This window comes from Mustela erminea, chromosome 12, assembly GCF_009829155.1.
Source record: "Mustela erminea isolate mMusErm1 chromosome 12, mMusErm1.Pri, whole genome shotgun sequence".
Taxonomy (NCBI): Eukaryota; Metazoa; Chordata; class Mammalia; order Carnivora; family Mustelidae; genus Mustela; species Mustela erminea.
Genome location: NC_045625.1, coordinates 93185891 through 93211351, shown reverse-complemented (window position 1 = coordinate 93211351; position 25461 = coordinate 93185891). Strand labels below are relative to the sequence as shown.

At 46.0% G+C, this 25461-nt stretch overlaps 1 protein-coding gene across 3 annotated transcripts in view; it reads right to left on the bottom strand.

Moving 5' to 3' along the window:
- LOC116570531 (contactin-associated protein-like 3) overlaps positions 1–25461 on the bottom strand; it is a 163156-nt gene that overhangs the window by 28511 nt on the left and 109184 nt on the right. For all 3 annotated transcript variants that reach the window (XM_032307716.1, XM_032307718.1, XM_032307719.1), the window contains 4 exons: positions 25083–25202; positions 12833–13033; positions 8891–9047; positions 1895–2022 (listed from right to left, as the gene is read on the bottom strand). In XM_032307716.1, coding sequence (XP_032163607.1) covers positions 1895–2022; positions 8891–9047; positions 12833–13033; positions 25083–25202 — 606 coding nt within the window. The remainder of the gene's footprint in view (positions 1–1894; positions 2023–8890; positions 9048–12832; positions 13034–25082; positions 25203–25461) is intronic.

Here is a 25461-nt window from a genome sequence, read left to right as displayed (position 1 = left end):
TCTGCCTGGATAGAAAAAGAGGGAACTGGGATTCCTGCATTCCCTGAGAGTTAGGAACTTTCCGTTCTGGCCTCTAGCCAGGGTTCGAAGGCTTCTCTTGGAACGTCTCTGTCTTTGACCCAGTGCCTACGTCTGGGTTGACTGAAAGATACCAGAGGGAAAAGTAAATGATGCCTCCTGGTTTCTCCTCCTTGCCTCTCCTAGCTTCCTAGAGCCCTGAGAGAAGTCTTCCAGGAGTTCTGCCCCGGTTTCATAGGGGCACTCATTGGAGAGATGGGGTGGGTGTGCTTAGTTCGTCCTATCTGGACACCGAGTGTGGTCTGCGGTCTAAGGTCATGAGTGGGAAGAACAAGCCTTGGTCCTGTCGTCCGTCCAGGCGTGTTCGTATGTTCTTGACACTGTGACTATCCACCTCTCAGTATTTCTGTCATCTGATGTAACGAACTTCCTTTTTCTCAATGGCAAGGCTCAGAAATGCCAGGATATCTCCACATGGCAACATCTCCTATGCAGCCCCAGGAACGGCTGGCCACCACAGCCTTGGTAGATGTTGAATTTTGGCCTCTGCTCTGAAACGAGTGCCACTGGAGACTCTGGGCCAGAGGACTGATGTGCCCTGACTTTTCCCTCTGGCCATTCTGTGGCATCTCCGCTAAGTGGGCAGAAGCAGCTTAGCAAGCAGGTGAGTCAAGCCACTGGGAGGGGGTGCTGGATCCGGTTTTGAAATTTAAAGCGATACAATTTGTATTTGTGGATGAGTCCAATGTGTGTTAAGAGAGGAAAGAAGTTATGAGTGGCTGTTACATTTTCCATCGAAATGAAAGGAAGCATGGAGTTGCCATGCCCTGAGTTGGGAAGGTTGTCATGGAAACACTTTTTTTCCTTCTTTTGGATAAACTGTTCTGAAATGCCTACTGAGGCAGAGAGGTACAGCCTAAGCAGCTGGGTGGCAGGGGTGGGAGTGCAGGGGGACGGCCTGGGGTATAGCGAAGGCAGAATCATTGACCTCAATGTGGGATGTAAAGCCACCAGCCTGTTGGGAACAGCTCACCACTGGAGAGTAGAGAGGGAGGGCTGAGGACGCAGGCCGGGGCCACCACAACAGGATAATGCCACTGGCACGGGGAAGGAAGGAGGGAAAACCCAGACTTTTGTGGGTAAGCTGGCAGCTGAACAAAGACGTGAATCAGAGTGAGTGAGGACAGGAGGTCAAGGTCAGGTCCGATGCCATCCGATGCCACCTGAGAGCAGGTGTGGGTTAGCCAGGCTGAGGTCTCACTAATACCTGGAAAAGGCAGTTTTTAGGGAGTGATAAAGAAGAAGCCTGGAAGAGAACGTATTCCAGAGGGTTAGAAGGAAGTAAATTAAGGCAGAGTGGGTCTGCTTTATTTCAGTTAGTTTGGGAGAGGGAAGTCTCCAGAGAAATCCACATGCAGTGGGAGGAGTGAGGACAGTCAGGACCACTGAGGTTTGCAACTGTCAGAGCGTGACAACGAACAGGCACGTGATGGTTTCCGGCACCCCGTTTCTCAGTATCTTACCAGTTTTAGACATCTCAGCACTCAGCCAATACTTACTCCAATTAATTAATTTTCAAATCACTAGATTTTGCTGACTAGGTGATCAGTGTTTCAGATCATCCCACCAACATTCACAGTGATAGTCCGACTCAAATACTACACAGAGGACACACACTCTGAAGGTAATACAATATTCCTCATTTTTTTCTCAAGCAGAATGCCGATATACTCTTCTTTTGTAAGTTAACACATTCCTAATGAGATGCAGAGTATTAGCATAGATGGTGTTTTTACAGATTCAGGCAGCTACATGTCTCCTACAACACTGACATGCATTTCCAGAGGTCAAGACAGTTCATCTTGCCTCTACTTACTGTCCCCCGAGCAAAGCAGAGGCCCCAGCACATAAGCCGCTTCTGAATGTGGTCGACCTGTGTCTCTCATCACAACCTGAGTGACTGGCAGGTGCTCCTTGTGGGAAAGGACTACTGTGTCACTGGTCCTACAAAACAAATATGACCACCTTAGTGTTATTCTGAACGACATCCAGAAAAGAAGCAAATAGTCTTTTACTGCAGCACAAGACGTGATAAGCTAAATTTGTAAATATGTAACAATGAGGAACTCAAAAGGCTCATCTGAACTCTGGCAGAGTAACGTACTTAGTAAGGTCATGCACGGATTGGAGCCCCTGTCCGTCTGCGCGACCACGGAGATAACAGCGGGCAGGACTGAGATCATAACTGTCACTGCGAGCACGAGATTATATTTCCCTGCAATGAGGCAACTCGCTGCCCTTTCCCACATGGCCGCCTTGTGAGATTTCCTTTTCTTTTTCTTTTTTCTTTTTTTTTATTTGTGAGATTTAAATGAAAAATTTACACATGCAAGATCTGCCTGGCTTCATTAAAAACAAAACAAAACAACAACAACTAAAAAATGCCCAACTCAACAGATTTAGGTTTTCAATTCCCAGATTTTTCTTTTTTATCTCAATTTTCCAAAATTCTTATCGTGGTTACTAAGCATTTCCTTATGTATTGATGCCATCCATTAAAAAAGAAAGAAAGAAGGAGGAGGTTGATTAAACCAAACTGAAGGTATGATACAATGTGCTCTTAAAATTAATACATGGGGTAATGTGGGGGAAGAGCTCATCGTGACTGTCACTATCCGTTCATTCAGCCTACATTTGGTGCACAGCAACTCCTTGCCAGGTCCTGCGTGTCAGGGGTGTGGGCATAAGAACCACCATCAGTGTCCCCAAGGAATCTCATGGATATTATAGACAATGACGAAAATATAATTGTAATATAACAAAATCACGTAAGTGAATATTTGGGACTGAATATCTATGGTTCCAATGTACCAAACACCGGACTAGAGCCAGAGGTCCTGGTAGGAAGCTAGCTGTGCCACCAACCACTGCTCTGGGCAAAGAAAGAAGATTCTTCTGCACCTTGTGAGCTGCTCATGTTTTTACATCCTGCTTCAATTATATATGTGCTTCGGATTTAGAACAGATAATAGTTTGTCTAATATTTCCTTCAGGTGTGCTGCATCTGTGTAGAACCTAGGAAGTTTCAGTTTCTAACAATTATAAAACCCCCACTCGCTCTGCTGTATACAAATGGAAGCATCTGAACCTGACATTTTTGCAAGTTAAAACAACCAGCAGTTTTGAATGGTTCAACCTAATAGCTTAGCCTCAAAAAGGCCCTGCATCAATTAATAGTTAATCATTCCAATTCTGTTGAGGCATCAAAAATATTCTTTCGAGGTAGGAAGTTTAAAATTATTAGCATTTTTATTTTGCCTTAAAAATGTAACAAAGTGACTGCTGGAGCAAATTAGCAAGATATCAAAAATTTGAACTAAATATCCTGAAGCTTCTGAAACATTATTTTTTGGAATCAGATGGTTTCCAAAAATCAGATGGAACAAAACTCCAGGGCTTTATCTGGGTAAGGCCCTGCGATTTCTGTGGGTGGAAGCACACAGGAAGGTCGTCCCAAACACGGAACACCTGGTTTGTTGAGACCGGGACAGGTGGTCGGTCACAAGCCAGAAGGTGGCATGGATCATGGGGGGAGTCAGTCTGGAAAAATCATTGTTATAAATGTGGGGCTAACACAGCAAAATTAATTCCTGGTGTTAAGTATCAGGAAATGTTACAAATAAGCATTTTCATTCCTGTCATTGCTATTTTGGTAGAACATTTAGAGGGAAAATGCAAGGGTATTAGTTATTCATTGAGTAACCCTGAATTTTAAAGAACCATTTAAAAGCTACATTTATAATGTAGTGAAAAGCTACACTTTAATTGTTTTTAGCAATGACAAAGCACAGAGAACCCTGCAAAAAAAAAAAAAAAAAAAAAAAACCTAAGGAAAATCATAACGGGTAATTGTGTGTTAAGGCAGATATCATAGTTAAGGACTTTTTTCATTCTGTTGTTTGCAAAGTAGCTTCCTGAGCCTGAGGAAATTTTAAACAGCTCTTAACTGAGAATTCTTTCTCAGTGCAGGTCATTCCCAAATGCCCACGCTTCATGTAGGATGAGATTCATTGCCAGGGTCACCAGACTCATTCGAAATCGCCGGATTTAGTTACGTCTCAGGTTTTTTCTTGTCTCTCCATGTTTCTCTTTCCCGAAGGCTGGGAGTGTTGCTCTCTCGGCGTGAGGACTCTCACGATAGGTTCCAAGCACTCAGTGATGCGACTTCCAAGGCCACTTCCTCTTAGTCTTCAGTTCCCAATGCTCTAGAGACACTTTTTTCTCTGGTTGTTTCGCAGAACACCTTTTCGCAGGTGCAACACAGCCACCAAGACTCCTGCGTTCTGGGAAAGGTTGCAGGGAACAAACACCGGGTTCGCTTTCATGTTTCCTAATTCTTCCGGAGAAAGTGAGCCTGGGGACCACGGAATGATTACTGCCCAGAGTTCCCTGTTTTGAAAGCTCCCGGGCTCGCTCTTGGGCTGTGCTGTTCCCTTCGCTGATCCCATTGGCAAACGCCCTTGGTTCAGAGCCTGCAGTCCCATGACACTCCAAGTCCTGGAGGGCCAGTCTTCCGTCCTTGCTTCCACCTTCAGAACTGTCACTGACCACTGCTTTCCCATGCCCATCTTCCCAGCGCCTCGCCAACCCAAACACTCAGCAAATGACTGGCATTGGAATTAAGTGGATCAAGAAAATACTGATTTTTCCCACTCATGGCAGTCCTGTGATATCTCCATTTAGATACATCTTCTTATAATCTCATAATAAAACATAAAAGTTCTGCATATTTCTGTTATCTTTATTGCAGAATCTACAGTCTTCATCGTGATTTTGCAGTAGTTTTCATGATATTTTCTTATGGTAATAAGCTTTTGTAGGAATTCAGTTATTCTAAGATTTAGTGGCTAGCCCTACAAGATTCTCATTAATGTCAGCAATATTTCTGTCTATCCTCTTGGGTTTTCCTGGTAGGCAACCATATTTCCTATGAAAAATTTCATCTTCATTTCCTTGTTTCTAATCATTTGTGGCTTTGAAATGCCTCTATATTTTTGTCCCTCTGCTATTCATTTCTAACCTAAATGTCCTATAACCAGAGAAACTGTCCATACCAAAACAACTACTGTAAAATTTTTTTGGGTTTTGCTTTATGAAACTAAGAAAATCATTTTGCAAAAATGTGCCATGTGTGCTTGAGAAAATTATATTTTCTGTATTTTTCAGGGCCTACCAAATCAAGCTGTTGATTTCATATAAAAATATTCCATATTCTTGGGGCGCCTGGGTGGCTCAGTGGGTTAAGCCTCTGCCTTCGGCTCAGGTCATGATCCCAGGGTCCTGGGATCGAGTCCCGCATCGGGCTCTCTGCTCAGCAGGGAGCCTGCTTCCCTTCCTCTCTCTCTGTCTGCCTCTCTGCCTGCTTGTGATCTCTCTCTCTCTGTCAAATAAATAAATAAAATCTTAAAAAAAAAAATTCCATATTCTTAATAATTGTCATTCGCATGATGTACTAATTGCTAAAAGGTTTATGTCTAAACCTCTTCTTACAATGGCTGATTTGTATATTCCTTCTTTCAATTCAGACAATTATTTTATATATACATTTTGAGTCATTTTTGTTAGAAACATATGAGTTTAGGATTATTAGGGGTTTTTTGGTGAAATTAAAAAGCATCACGATATGGTGATACTAATCGTACTACTTAAGACTTCAAAATTTGGGGGCACCTGGGTGGCTCAGATGGTTAAACATCTGACTTTGGCTCAGGTCATGCATGATTTCAGGATCCTCTGATGAGCCCCAAGTTGCTGGGCTCCCCATTCAGCAGGGAGTCTGCCTCTCCCTCTGCCCTTCCCCCCACTTATGGGCATAGGCACCCTTCCTCCCTGTCAAATAAATAAAATCTTAAAAAAAAAAAAAGGCTTTTAAACTTAAATTACTTCTGTGCACATTTGCTTGGTAAGTTGTTTTAGGATTTTGCTTTCAACATTTCTAGGTGTACAAACAAGATATACTTATTTTTAATTCAAAATGACCTATCTGCATTTAAATGGCTATTTTTGTCACATTTATTGTGCCTCATTACTCATAATATTCTTACGTTATTTTGTTGCTCGTTGTTTCCTCTTCCTTTTTAACTTTATCTCCTACCTTCTTTTGAATTAACTGTTCCTAAAATCCTGTTTTTCCTTCCCTCCCTCTTTGGATTTGAATATTACACTGTTTCTATTCTTCAGTGCTTACACTTGAAACCCTAATGTGTGCACTATGGAGGAGGAGTCAAGATGGCGGAGAAGGAGCAGCTGAGACTACTTCAGCTATCAGGAGATCAGCTAGATAGCTTATCTAAAGATTGCAAACACCTGCAAATCCATTGGAAAATGGAAGAGAAGAACAGCATTTCTAGAAACAGAAAAACTACCACTTTCTGAAAGGTCCCTCCCCCAGAAGATCAACAAGAAATCCAGCCAAGGAGTGCAGTTTCAATACCAAGGAGAGCAGCAGAATTCCAGAGGAGGAGAAAGCAAAGCACGGAATTCATGGCTTTCTCCCTGTGATTCTTTAGTCTTGCAGTTAATTTTTAATTTTTTTTTTCTTTTTCATTTTTTTCTCTTCTTCTGCTAAAATTTTTTTAACTTTTACCCTTTTCTTTTTTAACATTTTTTAACTAGTTTATCTAATTATATGTATATTTTTTTCTTTTTTTATACTTTTCTTTATTCATTTTCTTTTTTTAATTCTTTTCTTTTCTTTCTTTCTTTCTGAACCTCCTTTTTATCCCCTTTCTCCCCCCTCACGACTTGGGATCTCTTCTGATTTGGTTAAAGCATATTTTCCTGGGGTTGTTGCCACCCTTTTAGCATTTTACTTGCTCCTTCATATACTCTTATCTGGACAAAATGACAAGGTGGAAATATTCACCACAAAAAAAAGAACAAGAGGCAGTACCGAAGGCTAGGGCCCTAATCAATACAGACATTGGTAATATGTCAGATCTAGAGTTCAGAATGACAATTCTCAAGGTTCTTAATGTGTGCACTATGAGCCATTTAATGCTGACAAACTTCTACAAAACAAGTTTCTAAGTTCAATCATATTCTTATTTCTAACCCTGGCTGTAGTCCTCTGTCAATCACAATCATTTTGTTTCCTGGTCAGGACTGCTCCCTCCTGTTTCCGTATGGTACATGCCTGACACATGACTGGTGTCTCGTATTTGCCTCTTGTGTTTCTGTTAACCTCTGAGTTTACACATTTCTTTCCTCGATGTTTCTTCTAGCGTCTGGGACTCTCCTTACCAGATCACCCACTTTCATTTTGAAAACTTTCTTGAAACTTTGTCTTCTGGAGTCAGCTGGTGGTGTATTTCTTCTGTGTTTGTCTGTCCATCTGGGTGACCCTGTATCTTGGCTGGGGACACACTTGGAACCAGACAGTTACAGTACTTACTGCTGCACAGCAAGGGGAGTGCCGGTGCCTGCAGGCTTAGCTGGGTCCACAGAGGGGGTCTTGCCTGGCTCCGACAGTCCTTGCTTTGACACCTTCTGGTCACCTCCACTCCCTTTCACATGCTCTTTAATCTTCCTTGATTTCAGCATGATGTTTCTACAGATGGATTTACTCTTATTTATCCTGCCTAGTAAGCTAGTATTTTCTCAAGTCTCGCCACTTCGCTATTTTGGTCCTTAATTATCACCTGTCTCCCCTGTTGAAACTTGATTCCGACCCCAGATCTCCCCTCCCTGTCTCCGCTTTCCTTCCTCCCATGCCCATCTCTCTGGGCTAGAGTTCCTGCCATCCATCTATGTGCATTTTCCATTTCACCAGTGTTCTGATCCCATGTGTCTAGTATCTGATCTGCCAAGTCTTAAATTTCAATGAGAATATTTTCATTTCTAAACGTTCACTCGGTTCTTTTGTAAGTCGTGATCACCTTTGTCAATAGTATCTGGCTGCTTTCTCAATCAATCCCAGGCCTTATTTTTCCAACAGCTCATGCATTTATTTTCTCTGATGTCCTTAAGGTATCCATGATCTGGGATTTTTAGGCATCCGTTTACTCCGTGGTTTCTTCTGTCTCCCACTTCTGGCCCCTGGGGCTGTGTAGCCCTGATTGTGAGCTCATGTTTGGTGGCATTGTTATCTGTGGGAATCCTTGGGGAGGGCAGGCCTCTAGCAAGAATGTCACATACTTTCACGACGAGCCATCGGTACTGCTAACCGGTGGCCACACTAACTTAATCCAAGGACTGTGTAAATTGAACTCCAGATCTGTGTGAGGGCAGGTGTGTGGATGTGTGTTTTCAGGGAGTTCTTTCTTGCTGCCTGGGGGGTTAGCTGGGAGGTTGGTCCCTTTCCACCACCTCTCTGGGTTTGGAAGTCTTCTAAGACCTCCATCGACAGGGAGAGGTTTGTGTCCCATAATCCCCTTTTATGCACCCTAGACCCTGTTTGATTTCCCCTATGAGGCCATTTAAAAATGCAGCTGGCAGCGAGGGAGGTGAGCAAGCATGCGGGGTTGGCTATGGGGCCATCGTCGTATCTGTCGGGTTAAACTTAACAGTAGGAACTTGGATAATGGTACCTTCAGTGAATGGGAAACATTAATCTGGTATTCCTATCTTGTCTTATTAGGAAAAAAATAAAATGGACATGATTAGTTACTCACAGGTAAGCAGAAATAGCTACCTTAACGCCTCAGACCTCAGATTAATTACACAGTACACATCAAAGCTTACACCTCGAACTGGCTGGGGAATACATTAATCTCTTCTCTTTATACAACTGTCATGTCCAATGTCTGCCTAACTTACACAGTTTAAGCAACACAGAATTACAGTTTGCACAGGGAAATCATAGGGAAATCACCATTCATTCCGGGCGGCAGCACAGTTGCAGTGATATTGAGAATCAAGGCAGTTCCCCTGTAATCCACAAGCACACTTTTGAACACCAGGCAGAGAACCTCCCCAGTAACTGTGTGTCTCATTGGTTCTTCCAATCCACCAGCTCACTGGGGTTCCATCTGAAAGACAAGTATGAGAAAGGTGACACCTACTTTGCCCCCCACTGCCTGCCTCCCCAACATAGTCCTTTATTCCCTTCTGTCTAAAACACAGATGAGCAGAGGTTAACTCCACAAGAGTTCTTTCAAAGAGGACTTCCAAAGGTTTAAGAAATATTTCCACGTCTAGACTTAGGTTCTCACCATACGTTTTACTTTTATTAGAAAACGAGCAAGTCATCCCTAACTCATTCAGGCATGATATCTATACATTTCTCTTGAGGACTCCAATGACATCATTTATTTGGACACAACATTGAAAAAACTGTTATTAAAAAAAAAAAAGGAATGAATGAAAACCAGAGTAATTTGTACACTGCATCCAAAAGCTGTTCGAGAGCCTAAAATGCCATTGAAAGATATAATATGGGACAAAATACGGATTTCTTATCTATTGGACAAAAACACCCATACTCTTCTGTCATGTCTTCCAAGTCTGCTGGAGGAACGAGCTTCTTGTACTGACACATTGGCTTTGTATCTGGAAACCACAGACATGGCCTGACAAGCCTCCCTCGTGCCCGAGGTGGGTCCTGGGCTCTGGACAACTGAGGCCAGTCTATCTCAACATTCAAATGCTCCAACAGGACCAGAGGCCACCTCAGCTCTGCTGGACTGTGTCCTCTGCTGAGGCCCTAGGGCAGACGTGCAGGGTGAGGGTGACAGGGAGGAGGGCTCTCGGGAGGGTGGAGGGGAACGGTGCCTCACAAACAGAGAGAGCCAGAGCAGGGGAAATGGAAGGGACCTCCGTCAGCCGCCCGCGAAGATGCCCGTCCGTGTCAGCGTGCTCCCTCCCTCAGACCCTCAGGTGGTCCCACCCGGCCCCCACCGGGAGTCTGGAACACGTCACCTTCTCCGTAACTTACATCCGCCACCGCTCATTATGGCTCCCTGTTCGATGAGCCTTCACCTGCTGCCCGCAGCCTCCCAGCGGGTGCGCACGGGCCGCACTCATTACCGCCCCCCGCAGGCAGCTGGGTGGGATATGCGCCAGGAAATCCAGGTCGGCGATGTTTGTTTTTTCCCCTCAGTGTGTTGAAACTTCTCTGTAGGGGGTGGAAGATCTTTTCCACTCAACAGATACTTTTTAAAACACCATTTTAAACACAGGATTTTTCAACATTCTTTTCATAGATGGAGGAGCAAAGAAATCATTGCCCACAGATGCACAATTGTTTGTTTACATCTGAATCTCTTATTTTCTCTATCAAGTAAGAACCAGCAAGTGCTGTTTAAGGTACAGAATGCATTTGGCTCAAGGTTTCTTGGAGAAATCCAGAGAGTTTGCAGAAGGATCACTAAGAACAAGGCGAAGAGGAAGAAGAGGCTGAAGGGAAGGAAACAGGGCTCCCCACACCTCCAGCACCCGAGCCCCTGGCTGGCTGTCCTCTGCTCTGGCCACAAGGTCAATCCTCAGGGACCTTAACGCTCACAGCATGGAGACTGAACAGTGTCCTGGGATCAGCACTTGCCGACCTTGAGCTCCCTCGTAGGCCCCCAGAACTGCAGCCAGTGAAACCTGCAGGATAGAGACCTGCCGGCCACTGCAGGCAAAGGCTGTGGGACCCTCACACAAGCTGAGGCCCACGGCTCCCCAGCAACCTCCCAGAACACCACAGGAGCCAGGGCTCCGCCTTCTCTCCTCTCACGATAAACCCCGGGGACCTGAGAACAACTGAGGATTTGAACATAGGAGTTCTTGGGGGGAAAACTCAATTCTGACTGACATTTCTGTTCCCAGTCTGCTCCATGACACTCTTAAACTTGCTGCTCCAAACGTGGCAGCTGCCTAAGGTGGTTTTCCATGGCGACATTCTACTGAGGGCTCCCAGGGAAGGCTCCTTGCGCCCATGAGAGTCCTGGATGGCACACGGCGAAGCAGTGCGACCCTTTTAAGTGTCAGGCAACAGTGTTTAGGCCTTACCTGCACCGTAATGAAGGGCTGCTGGGATCACGGGCTGGACTGCGTCCGTCTAAATGAGGTTTGTACGAGTTCTCCAGCAGCAGCCCACGGAAGTGCAGCCTTTGTAGTTACGAAGGCCCTCGTTCCATCTCCACCCCAACCCCAGTTAAAGCCTCGGTTTGGTCGCGGCTGTGGCTGTGTTATTTATTGCTGTGGGAGGGAGCACAGCTGAGGAATCTCTTGCGAATCAGGTAGGGGGAGGCCCACCCTCCATGTGGGGATTCTCTACTAACCTGGGCTGTGCGTCCAGGCTGTGGCACAGACCACACACCAGCACGCACGAGTTTGCTCCCGGACTCAAGGGGGTTTTGCTTTCTGACCCTGCTGGCGGCTGGCATCTACACCACTCTGCCTTCGCCGCTTTCCTGCTCCAGCAGCCCAACCACCATGAGTTCCTCCTCCAGAGGCTGCTTTCTCCGTCCCAGGAGCAAGCCGGTTTAGCTCTCTCATGTGCTTGGCAGGAACCCAGTCACAGCGAGCACTGAGCCTCCAGCACAAACCATGCATCCACACGCTGGAGCAAGGCCAACGGTAGCGTTTGCTTCACGCACTTCATCGACGTTGTGCAGTTTGGTCCCGGCGAGGTCAGTGTCTGAGTATGAAATTCTTGGGGAGATGAACCCCCGGGCTTCTGAGTGGCAGGCTCGGACCCTGAGTTCAGAGGACCCTGATGACCTGAGATGCCTAAATTATAACCATTACCGCTATTTCTGCTTCTGTACCTTCGCTTGCTAACCCATGAGGAGATGGAAAAATACCAGCAGACTTTCTATGGACACTCTGTAACCACACAACCCCCACCCAGAATCGAACCTGACAGAATGGCTGCTCCCAGACCCCCCATCCAGCTCTGGGCAGAGAGATAACCATCTGGTGCCCCGCGGCTTGACAGGAAGACCCCGGTCAATCCTGAGGTGACACATACCTTAGCGGCACCAACTCAGCAGTTTGAAGAATGACAGCCCTTTGACCTAACCAATAATCTGTTCCCAGCCTGTAGTGCACCAGTCATATTATAGAGTTCCTTTTTGATTTTCCGCGGTATGTGGCGATTTGTTACAAGATACTATGATGTATGCTAAGTCCCTGCCTCCCCAAAAATAGTGTATAAAAAGTGTTGTGATCCTGAGCCTGGGACCTCTTAGCATCACCAGCAACAAGTGCGCAGAGGTCTGGGTTCAAACTCGTAATAAATGACCCTTGCTGTTTGGCTTTGACTCTGGACTCTGGTGGTCGTCTTTGGGGGGTCTCGAAATTTGGGCACAACAGACCGTTCTGACAGAATGAGGTATTTCAGAGGAAGAAAATATGAAACCAAAAATAGAATTTTCAAGAACAGTAGCACTACGCAGAATGAGCCGCCAGCGGGTGTGCCGTGTGAGAGGAGCTGCGTGACACCGACAAGGCTCCCTATTAATAATGACCGAGAGACTGATGCCACTCAGCCCGTGACAAAGAATCTCCAGATAACTAAGCCCGCATGCTGTCCCCCATCTGTCTGAGACCGAACATTTTGGAGGCGTGGCCGCCCTTCGTGGCGGCTGAGCGCCCGGCATCCCACAGCCTTGTGAGGGACTTTCACTGATCTGTCGCCTACTTGAGTCGGGAAGAGACTTCCCAGCTCATTCTCCGCTTTGAGCGAGGAGTCACACTTACCAAGCCTGCTATTCACTCCAAGGAAAAGCATCTCTGTAAAGTCCTGATCGCAGCATGGGCACCTGGGTCAGGCCCCTGCCACGGCGGGCACGGCAGCCTGTGATGGCGAGGGACTCCCACTACTCACCACGACTAGTGGAAAGCCTCGACTTCTTGCAGTGCAGGACCAGCTCCTGTTGGCAGTCGTCCGCACCGTCCATGATGGCTTGCAGCTGGTCCGGGCTGGCTGTGTACTTGAAAAACAGGGGCTGGGGGCTGTCTCCATTCAAGCTTTTGACCTTGGCCAGCTGGGAGCCATTGTGCTGTACCGAGGTCCAGGTGGTGTCCTCTGGGCAGAAACAGGGTTGGGAGGGAGACAGTGACTGTGACTAGGTTGGAGCAGTTAAACATAATGTGAAAGTTGGAAGCCTCCTTTATCCAAATTAGGGTTTTAATGTTTTTAACTATCAGGTCTCTTTGGTGTTGGGGTCAGCATAAGAGACACTGTTAAACTGTTAGGAATGGGGACTCTATTGGAATTCATCTTACCCTGAATGCAGCCAACATTGTCAGGGGGCCAATTCTTAAAATTCTGTGTTATAATATTCAAAGCTATAAATAAAACATTCTGTCCCTTAATTTATGTCTTTCCATTACTGTAAGAAGAAAGCTAAGTTTTTACTGTGTGTGCATATACTCTTACATTAATATACATATTACTCTTCATTGGACTGAGCATTTTTTCCTCTGGTAATCAAAGAAATGCATAAGAGACACAAGAGGGGAATAAGCAGCTCACATGATCATACAAAATGATAGGAAATCAATATTTTTGACAAAAATTGACTGATCGTGTGTCAGCATCTCATTCAGAGCCCAGCCCCAAACGAGGGCCCTCTGGAGTCGCTAATACAACCATTCCTGTCAGGAACATGACACACTAATGTCTGCTGGCAAATTCTGACCTGTTTCTGTTCCATTGATTACCCATATTTTTAAAAGAGATTTTAAAACAATGGATGAGCACTCCATGGTGTTTAAAACAGAAGAGAAAGATCCCCCTTTCTTCTACCTTCCCCCAAAACCTAGCTCCTCCCACAGTGTAAAAGGGCCATGGTTCAGGGGCCAAAAGGCTGGCTTCATGTTGTCCTAACCCAACTTCATTTATAGCATCAAATCACATAAAACTTCGTCTGGAACACGCATCTGGTACAGACATGATCGGTCGACATATTTCCAAATTATAGGGGCTGGAAACAGTCATGTGAGGTTTATTCTTACTACTTTTAATGGCTAAGACCTAAACAAGGTTAAAAAGTCAAATCAGTGTTACCAGGAACCCTCAGAGCCCTCCCCGCCAGCCCCTCCCCATCCTGCCCCAGGAAAAACCTAACAGCCCCACTGGTGCTGAGGGACCCATCGAATACAGTCAGAGATCCAGAGCAGAGAATGCCCAGGGGCCATAGCTCAAAGCCTATGAAAAACACCATCAAATATGCAAAATCCAGCAGGAACAGGAGCAGACTGTGAGTCAGCATGACTAATGTAGTCATTCAGTAAGTCACAGAGAAAAAGCTTCATAGATCATCCCCTCTCTCTGCTCATTTAAGGGGCTCTGAGTGTTCCTATAGCAATTTGAATCCTACAGGTTTTTCTCCCCCCCTCTTTAATCATGTTTTCACCAGACATTTTACACTTCAACATTTTCCTGGAAAATTTCTTAAATGGACCTGGTGTTATTTTTTGCAATTACCTACTCAAATTCATAGTCAGGGTTCTTCCACCAGATGAAAGGGGGTGAGAGCACTGATGGAGAAGCCAGGGGCTAGGGCTCGGGGATTCATGGGTTCTAATGCCGGAGGGTCATTTATGTCCATGGCTTACAGCACAAAGAGAAACGCTGTGCCTGAGGGGCTCACGCAGGCTGGTGGCCGTGTGACGGACTCATGGCCTTGCATGGTTACAGTGTAATCAGAGAACTCTTTCTTGAGTGGAGAGAAGGGAAAGCGTGAACAGAATCTCAAAGCTGCCTTTTGAATAAAAGAGAAATTTCAATGCTTGTCCTTTCTAGAAATATCACTTGTAAGGCCCCATCAAGGGCTTGTTATGTTTCCTCGATGCGGCACAACATGGGATTTTAATAGATTTCCAGCTGTAGCTGGGAAGGCACCCTGGAGAGGCAATGTGACAGAAGCTCTCGAGGATGAGGAGACAGACCAAGGAACCGAAGGGACCAGCGTGGTGGAAAGACACTTGGTTGTTACACACCGTAGTATGGAGCACAAATGAGATCAGAGGAAATTAACTGTAATGGGGAAAATTTCAAGCAGGACTTTCAGACTGTTGTATGAGGCCCCATCATATCATGTTCTCCAGCTCAGCGGAGCCTCTCATCTGCACATGAGCAGGGAGGCTAACCGGGGCTCCTGGCCCACCGTTCGCTTGGGCAAACCAACCTACATTAATGGGACACTTTGGTGTGATAAGCAGGATATAAAAAAATAACACTGACTCACCATATCATATGACACCCCTCATTTCTCTTTTTATTTTGCCAAATTATATCCACTTGGCAACCTGCAACACTTCGTACACTGTGGATTGTATCTCTGAACTATACAAGGCATCTTTTAAGGGAAAGCAGGTGGTCAAATGGGGAAAAGGAAATGGATGTGTATTTTTAACGGTCGGGGAAATGTGAACCCAAGGTGGGTCTGCTATGCTCATTTTCATCTCCCCAAGGGAAAAGAAGAAAAAAGACTTGATTGTAAAAACCCCGATGCCTGTCTAGGTGGTCAGTCTGTCCTTCATGAGATGGACATTGATCTCCAGGAAAGGGAAGGCAAGAATCCCCTTTCTGACAGATGGCTGAAATAAAGTCCAAGTTGGGTCCAAACACCACCTCTTCGAAAACAAAGCCAGCTGCCTGCATCTCTTCTGATGGGAAGTGGGTGCTCGAGTTCAAGACAAGGAGGAAGGCAATATGTGAGGTGGTGGGACACATTGCCTTCCACATGCAGAAGAAGAACCAGTGGAGGACAGGCACTCACAGTGACACAGGACGGCAGAGGGATGGGAAGACTAGCAGACATCCCTGGAGTCACCAAGATGGCGTGAACACTGTGCTCTAGGCAGGACAGCCCCAACCCTTCTCAGGACTCTGCAGCATCACGATCCAGAGGGAAATACCACAGCAGGTGGCTCCCATCTGTCTTACAGCCCAATCCTCCTGCTGCCCAGAAAATGGAAGGGAAGCCTGGGAACACCCAGTCACCCAACTTCAGGAAACTGTGCCACATCACCACGCAGTGTGGTCACCAGACCTTCTGAGATGCTTAAGTTCTCAAAGAGCACTGAGGCCCAAGACCTTTCCAGAGTGCCTCATGTACCTGGGTCTGTATCCTGGATTTCAAAGGAAAACACTCCCAGGGAAAACAGAACCAGATCATGGGCTTCTGATGGGCACCTATGTGCACACAGGGTTGGGAGGGCCAAGCAGCTGCTGTGAACATCCAGTGGGGGCCAGAGGAAGACAACCGGTGGCTCTGATCTGCCCCTGCCCTAGACCTAGGTGGCACTGGCCCTGCCGTGTTGTCCATGTGCCAGAGCCCAGGAGGATCAGATGCTTGTGTTTCACCAAGGAGAGGTATGGCTCCTCAAAGCAGGCAGCCCCTAGATCCTAGGAGAGACCCAGAGGCCGTCCTGTCTCAGCCCCACCCCTTTGGGTCTCTCCGGATCAATATTTGCATTAGGGCCCTTACAAGCACTGCTGTTCTTGTCAGAGTTTGGAGGCCTTAAGCTTTCCATGATTTACTTTAATATTTTCCACACAAGACAATGCTTTGAGACACAACTAGACACCCCCAAGAAATGCAGCCACTTCATGGTCTTCTTCTCCTGGGGTTTCAGAGGGTCATCTTGTCACTTAACAGGTCACACTAAGTGTAGATTTATGTGTCTGCTCAGTCATTAGTGTGGACCCTGCTGTTTAACATGGAGGGACATGGGCCCCTACCCCCACAACCTCCCATGTGCTCAGTACCATGAAATGTCATTAGTGTCCCCCCCTGCGTTTCAGCCTGCCACACAGCAAGAGAGCAGAGCAATTTCCTTGGAGAGAACCTTGTGTAGACACTTACAAAATTAGACATGGACGGAACACTGTGTCACAGTCAATGGGAGAATATGGGCCCTAATCGGTGCTCTTGAAATCATCAAAAAATTCTCTAAGCCTTTGATGCTAAATTTGGTAAATGGGGAGACTGAACCAGGTGACATCAAAAGACTGAAAACTATGTTTTTGCCCGTCTTCAAAGGCCATTAACCAGGCACGATGCTGGCCGAGCCACCATCTGAGGGCTGGATTCTCACTGCTTGTCGAAACCATCTTCCTGTCCATCCACAGGCAGGGCCGTGCTGATGAGAGCAGGAAGACGAACTTTCCCCAAACACACATCTTTCCACTCCCTTGGGAGCAGGGACAGGACCTGCTGCGGAAGTTGTGTGTTCCCACGCACACTGGGTGTGCCTACTTCGGGAACTCCCTTTAGAAGCTGCAGGAGATCAGCCAGAATGATGTCCCCTCCATGGGAGCAGGAAGGATTCCTACCAGGCAAAAGCCCATAAAAAAGAGATTCAGGGTTGTGGTGCATGACCATCATCAAAGAGCAGATTTTCTCTCTCTTTTTTTTTTTTCTCTTGCAAATTCTAACATTTCAGCATTATAGAATCTTCTGGAAGAGATGCTATTTTCAAGCAAAACTTGCCACACGTGACATGATGATGCCATGCTTACTGTCCATCTCAGTTTTCAAAGGCAAAGCAGAGAACAACAAAATCACAACTCTTCCCAAGCAGAGAAAAATATATTCCTCAGCAGCTGTGCATGTGTTCACGAAGGAGACTCTCTAACCCACAGGCAGAGCCTTTTTATTTTGTTTTACTTTATTTTATTTTTTTACAAATTCCCAGCAAGTGTCCCTATCTACAGACGTACATCAGAGATACGCAGGCCCCGGTCCAGACCACCTGAATAATGCATATACCACAAGACAGAGAGTCAGAAGAACGTTTCGGTTTCCACTGCATGTACAGGTCACCTCTCTGCCCTCCTGGAGTCAGTATGAAGTGTGCGATGACATGATGTCTAACAAACCTACATACCTCAATCAAGAGTGCCTCTTGCTGAATGAATGCCAGCCATCATCGGCGCTCTCAGTGAGCCATGATCTTTGCTGCTGGAGAGCCTTGCCTTGCTGTTGGTGCTGCTGACTGATCAGTGTGGCGGTGCTGAAGGTCAGGGCAGCCGTGGCCACTTCTGAAAACAAGACAATGGTGATGTCTGCAGCACGACTGACTCCTCCTCTCCTGAGTGACTTCTCTATAGTGTGGGATGCCTTCTGGTCACATTTTACCCCCCAAACTGTCAACTAAGCTGATGCAATATTTAAACACTTGGTTCTTTCAACCACCTTCACCAGGAGTAGATCCCACCTCCAGAAACCACTTTTTCTGCTCATTGGTCAGCAGCAGCTCTTCATCCATTCAAGCTATATCCAGAGTCGGCAGCGGGTCCGTCCCATCCTCCGGCTCCACTTTTGATTCTGGCTCTCTTGCTACCTCCACCACTCCGGCAGTGACCTCTTCCTCTGAAATCCTGAGCCCCTCAAAGTCATCCATAAAGACTGGAATGTACTTCTTCCAAATTCCTAGTCATGGTGACATGTTGATCGCTCCCCATGAATCATGAATGCTCTCCAGGGCATCTAGAATGGTGACTCCTTCCCAGAAGATTTTCAACTGACCTTGCCCAGGTCCATCTGAGGAGTCACTATCCAAGGCAGCTACAGCCTTAGGAAATGTTATTTCTTAATGACGATGACCTGCCGGCTGAAATGACTCCTTGATTCATGGGCTGCAGAACGGATGTTGTTAGCAGACATGAGAACAACGTAAATCTCACTGTCTGACTCCATCAGAACTCCGGGGTGATTGGGTGCACAGTCGGTAAGTGATGATAATGTGAAAGTAATCTTTTCTCTTTTTTTCCTTAGGCGGGTCTCAACAATGGGCTGAAAACATGCAGTACACCATGCTGTGAACAGGTGTCCTGTCCTCTAGGTTCTGCTGTTCCATTCACAGAGCACAGGCAGAGGAGACTTGCCGTAATTCCTAAGGGCCTTAGGATTGGAGATGTGATAAATCAGAACCCGCTACACGTTAAAGTCACCCATCGCACTGGCCCCGACCAGACGATCAGCCCATCCGTGGAAGCTGTGAAGGCAGCACTGACTTCTCTCGTCTAGCCGGGAAAGTCCTCGATGGCACCTTCTTCCCGTGGGAGGCTCTCACGTCCACCCTGAAAATCTGCTGGTCAGTGCAGCTGCCTTCAGGAACAATCTCGATCTTCTGGATCATCTGGATCTCCTGGTCACTTGCTGCAGCTCCCACGGCAGCCCGTGCTGCTTCACCTTGCGCTTTCGGGTCCCGGACGCGGCCTCCTTCCTGAAACCTCAAGCCCGGATCTCTGCTCGTGTCAGGCTTTGCTCCTGCAGCTTCCTGCCCTCTCTCTGCCTGCATAGAACTGGAGGGAGACAGGGCCTTCCGCTTTGGCTGAGGAGAATGCCGTGGCTGGCTGGACTATTCACTAAATAAATAACATTTATTCACTAAATGTTCTCTGTATCAGCAATAAAGCTGTTTCACTTTCCTATAGTTCATGTTTTCACTGAAGTAGCACTTTTAATTTCCTTCAGGAGCTTTTCCTTCGATTCATGACTCGGCTAACCAGTATCAGAGGCCTCAGCTTTCAACATGCCTTCCTCACTGAGCTTTAGTCTTGTCTAGCCTTTGGTTGATAGCGGGAGGCATGCAGCTTCTCCTTCCAGTTGAACACGTAGAGACTATTGTAGGGCTATTAATTGGCTTAAATTCAATATTGCTGTGTCTTGGGAATAGGGTGCCCAAGGACAGAGAGGGACCTACATGAGGAAATGGCCAGTTGGTAGAGCCATTTACCAATGAAGTTCATGGTCTTGGATGCACATAGTTCATGGTGCCTGAAAACAACCCTAATAGTAAAGATCACTGGTCAGAGATCATCATAACAAATATCATGGCAACAAAAAAGTTAGAAATACTGTAAGCATTACCAAAATGGGCCACAGAGATGCCAAGTGATCAGGTGCTGTTGGAAAATGGGGCTGGTAGACATGTTTCACCCGGGGCTGCCACAAACCTACAATTTGTTTCAAAAAAAAAAAAAAAAAAGCAAATCCCTTTGACCTGAATCCAAGTTCAGTAAAGCAAAATGCAATAAAATGAGGTATGCCTATATTTAAAATAGCAAATGCAAACCTATAATAGTCATAATATGTTTAGTGAGCTGAATTACATTTGTCCCCCTCCCTAGTCTGAAGGTCAACAAGAGATGTTCATCCCTCTTCTTACTCAAACTCGGTGTGACCCCTGGAGGCCCTCAGCACAGCGGTCAGGTGTGAGCAGGAGTGACCAAACACCTGAATTGAACATCTGACTGGAAAGGGAGGTGTTTGACTGGGCTGAGACAGAAGCTGTTGCAGAAAGACAGAGGCAAAAGAAACAGAAAATCCGTACAAATCCACAAACATAAAAAGCACAGCAGGATGCCTTGACAGGTGCCCATTCCGTAGAGAATTTCCTTTTGAAATTAATGGGAGAGTATGTAAAGCAGCTGACTGGCTGTCCTCCGTTCTACCACGACGCCAGCTGGAGGCCACTCGAAATTTCTGTCATGGGAAGAAGGAGGCTGTTTAAGAAACACGGTGGCTCAGTTAGCACAAGCGTGACAGAGTCCATGGTAAGTGGTGGGTCACTAACACGCTGAGTAGATGAATCAGGATCCGAGCAGGGCAGCGGGCAGGTGTACAGCAGACCGCATCCTCGGCATTTTCCTCGAGCCCCTGTCGACTCATGAATCTGATGCAGAGTCATAGCTCTGCCTTCATGCCATCCCTGAGACAAGTGCTCCCACGGTGCCGTGTCTGGGAACCAGTGTTTGGAGGATGACTAGGAACACATCAGAGGACAATTGCAGGGGGCTTCCAGAGGGGAAATATGGCCCCACTGTCCCTGAGGGCAGAGCCATCGAGCTCACGTTTCTCATCCCGCCATCAACGAAGTTAGATTCTGTCTCTTCTGCATAGGAAGGGGATCGATCTGTTAACAAATTGCATAAACAGTCCCTTCAAAATAGTTTTTTGTTTTGTTTTGTTTTGGTTGCTTTTATACTAAAGATACTAAAATTTATACAGAGTATATTCAGAGTATATTCTGGCACCAGAGTTTGGAAGGCTGTTACCAAGTATATACTTGTAACCATTCCTTTAGAATTTTGTTTTTTGCATGTTTCTCCAAGCGTGAGTATTGTTTATAATAATTAAAGAATACTTAATTGTCCACGGGCATGGTAGCTTCATGGAGAAGGTGACCTTGCAGTGGAAATATTTCCCTCCGGGGAGAAGAAGGCCAGGATCTTAGTTCTTCCACCGTCACAATGAGGTCTGTTGGGGGACCTCATGGGATTATAACTGGTTCCTTCCTGGATTACCTTGGATTGTTTTAAACTTTTGATTAAAAACTTTGCAGTGTAGCTTCTGGAATTATTTGTCGTCTTTGAGTTGGCCTCTGCATTTCTCTGTCTTTAGCACGGTGCTTTCCTTATGGCTTTGAGTTTCATAAAAACTCTTGGCACTTAACATTATTTGGAAATCCTCTCCACAGTATTTCTAACAAAGCAGGATGTATGTGTGTGTGTGCGTGTGTGAGTGCATGTGTGTGTATGTATGTGCGTGCATGTGTGTGTGTACGCACGCGTGTCTGTTCCATGCTCCAGCTCAACCCTAACTCATGGAACTTTATGCCACTTATTCATCACATAGAATAAGAATATACAAGCTTTAGGGGTTTTCTCTTATGAAAGGCAGCTGGAAACTTTTCTAAAAACTTAATTAACCAAAAGTTCTTGTGATACAATGATCTGTACTTTGCTTGGTCATTTGCAAAGTAATATGAAGGTGTACATGGTTAAGTGTTATCTGATAATAAAAATATATAGCAATATCAATCATTAAATCATTACCCCTAATGTTCATAAATTCCTACACACACAGACATGCACATGCACGCTTTATAGCTCTAAGACTTTCCAAGATTAAGTTAGAGAGTTTGGAAGATGTTTAATTTACAGAATCCATGCCTTCAATATTATCTTAAGGCATGTGAGTGATTCTGCTGTCCTTGTGGATGTGGTGTCATTAAATTCCACAACAGCCAATTTTACAAACAGAGCAACAGAACCGTGGCCTGGACCAAGAAATGAAGAGTGGCACCAGAATTTTACAGCTGCATTAGCTCTATTTCTCCTTTCTGTGATGCTCTTTGCCCTCTTTCCATTTTAATTTTGGTGGACACAAGGCAGGGGGTGCCAATGAAACCAAAGGTCCAAGCCCCGTGGCCATGGCTTCTGAATCTGTATGTACATCAGAAAATCTCAGGGAGCTTCATAAAAACACAGCTTTTCCTGGGATGCTGCTGCAGAACTCGATCCTGCTGAGAGCAGAGCTGCCCTTCCATGGACAGTGGACAAGGGTGTAGAGACCCAGAGATGCCCCATGTTGCTGTGGGATGCTGGACAGTGTCCACCAGCCACCCCAAAGCAAAGGGGATCCTGCTGGTCTTTTCAATTAATGTGTAAAGTCACTCTCCAAAAATTTTTTAGAAGTTTGTATTGCTGAGGAGATTCTAACTACCCAGCGGGCTTTCAGATGACACATTGCACTTGTTTTTATGACCAATAGGTCCCCACAAACTAGTTGCACAGCTGGCAATGCAGCCTCATGAAGTCACTGCGGGAATCCTGCTCTCCTCTGCAGACCCACTGCTTACCTGCTGCTAATACCTGCACCCTCCTTCCAGGGCTCAGATGCAAACATGGTAAACGTTCCAGATGCCTGTCTTCCTCCAGCCACATTAGGTCCATGTATTCGGCCCCAAATCCCTCCCCTCCTCCATTCCCACCTGCTCCACGCCATCCCCACTAACGGGTCTCCTTGCCCCTGCCGGGCACAACCTAGTGGTCAAAACCCCCAACTACTCTACCAGTGGGAGTCCTGGACCTGTCACTTTCCAGCGGCGTGACTCGAGGGTACCCCTCGGGTTCCTCCCCCCACGTCTGTCCAACAGATTAGGATCCCGGGAGTGCACTCCCTCTGCTTGAAGGCTTGCTCGGGTTTTCTGGAAGCAAACCTAACTTTCAAACTGAGTGCTTCCCTGGATGCCTCTATTTAAAATAGAGCCCCGCGGCCTGTGTGCCCAGCCCCCACCATATTCAGAGTCACAGCACCTGCCGCCATGCACCAACCACCTGCTCCAGCAGCAGCTCTCAGGGCTCTGGTTCTGCACACAGACCTGCGCACAGCACACCGGGGGCAGGGAGTGTTCTCCTCCGCTCCCTGCCGTGGTTACCTCCGTGCCCAGCACACGGCGGCTACTGCGGACGCAGCAGCTCCGTGTTGGGAGGCACTGTTTTTTCAGCTCTTCAATGTGGGGCATTACTTCAACGTTTCTCTGAATCACGCCTGGGAGCAAAGTGATTTGCATCCTCAGGAGACAGTCGGTGAGGCTTTCTTCTTACATAAATTGATCAAGAGATTTTACCTTTTAGAGGCTCCTTCTTGCCTCAAGGATAAAAATTAAAAAAAAAAAAAAAAAAAAAAACCCGGCTTATATGTCATCGGATAGTTTCTTGTGTTACCCAGAATCAAAACCTGAGATCTGTTCCTGCTTTCTCTTCAAACCTGAGATCTGTTCCTGCTTTCTCTTCACACTTTGACTGTAACTACTCTTCACTCTACTAGTGGGCTCACTCTGAAAAGGCAGCAGCAATGACAGACCATCAAAACACATCAGGGATGTTATGAAATTCGTATTAAAACAAGTGTCTATGAGCCAGCGGTACATTCCAAAGGCACTTTATAAATACACACAACAAAAGCTTCTGGGTGAAGCCTGGACCATGTGTCCACTTGCATGATTGAACTATTTTTCTTTTATTATAACCATACACTGCAGACAGTCAGGCAATTAGCTGTCTGTTACGCCTTTTGGCAGCAATTTTTTTTTTTTTTTTTAATAAATATGACCTCAGCCTTGCCAACCCTGTCAGCAGTTAATTATCTAGAAAACAGCTTCAGTCATTGAAAACTTATTCATCTTTGCAATGTGCCAGCTGGGATCATTTTCATTTTTCTCCTGATCTTGAAATTTTTCATTGTATAAGGAACTTTTCTTATAGGACAAAATATATGAAAATCTGTAATAGGTCCTAGACTTCTGTGATAATTAGGCATATGATTGATAAAAGTAGAATGTATTACTGGGGTGCCAACCTCTTTATTTAGCTTTCTCTGTTCTTGGCATTCACTTGAGCCATGAAAACCAAGCAGAAATTGAGTAAGTAGAAGCCTGTTACAACCACTGGAGCCCAGGATATCTAGAAAGATCCTTACATACTTAACACTTCACATATCTTTCAGTAAAGTAAGCCAGTATATTTACCTCATATCCCGCTGCAATGTTTTGGTCAGTTTCTATGATAAGATGCTTTCCCCAAAGCCCCCAACAGTCATACATCCATCCAATGCAAAGTTGAGGGTAGTTTTGGGGCTGGAAGATATAATTGATCCAATTCAGATCAACACTAGATTCACCATTACCAAAATGCTCAGATTTTATGTATGCAGTGAGAGTAGGTGTAGAAACCATAGCAGAACTTCCAGCTTGTCACAAACCACCATTGTCAATTCCCCATAAATGGCTCCTTCCATCTAGAAATTGCAACCCTATTGGGGTGACATGTAGCAAGAGCAGAGAAAGCAAGTTGTAACCAGGTTGGGGTTACCTGAGAACCATTTACAGCTGACTCTTTTCTGACCAATGTCTCAGACTATGCAGGGTCAAACCCTAAGGTTGTCGAAGTCCCCGCCAGGTCCATACCACTAAAGTAGCACAGGAAGTTTGTAAAGGAGGGTTGTTTCTGCTGGCAAAATGTGACGTGAGCACAGAAGGGAAGATGTGGCCACAACACACACACACACACACACACGGAGGCATTCGAAATAGCATCAGTTCATGGGCAGCATTCACCACGATACATGCACTGATCCTTTGCAGAACTTGCCTACAACACACCTGTATCCATCTGCCATATGTAAATGGATTTCTAGGGAAAATGAAATATTGCTTATACATAGTTGCACAGGAACACACACGTTATTCCATGGAGCTAAACCTCATGGTTTTGCACACAGCAACCAATCACACAAGCTTAACGGGCACAGTAAAGCGTATCATTAGCGTACCTGTCACGTTGCAGTACACAAGAGCAGGTCCCAGCGGGCCACTTCCATCTGAATCGATATAGTAGAACCCTGAGGAGTCCCCTCTGTGCCTGTGGGCGTCACAGGACTGCTCGAACAGAGCTGCAAAGGACAAGGATCTCAGACAGGGCTGCAGTGGGATGGATCCCTCCCTGTCCTTAGTGATGGGATGCTTTCCCCAGTGATATTCATTCTGCCTTGCTCTCCAGGATGGTTTCTCCAGGGGAGTGTTCCCCTGTGTCAGTCAGGCAGCATGAAGACCCTGAAGCTTGGAGCGAAAGATTTTAAGAGGTTATCACCATGTGTATCTGAACCCTGCCTGGTCTAGCAACAAGATTCATTCCAAAACCACGATAACTGG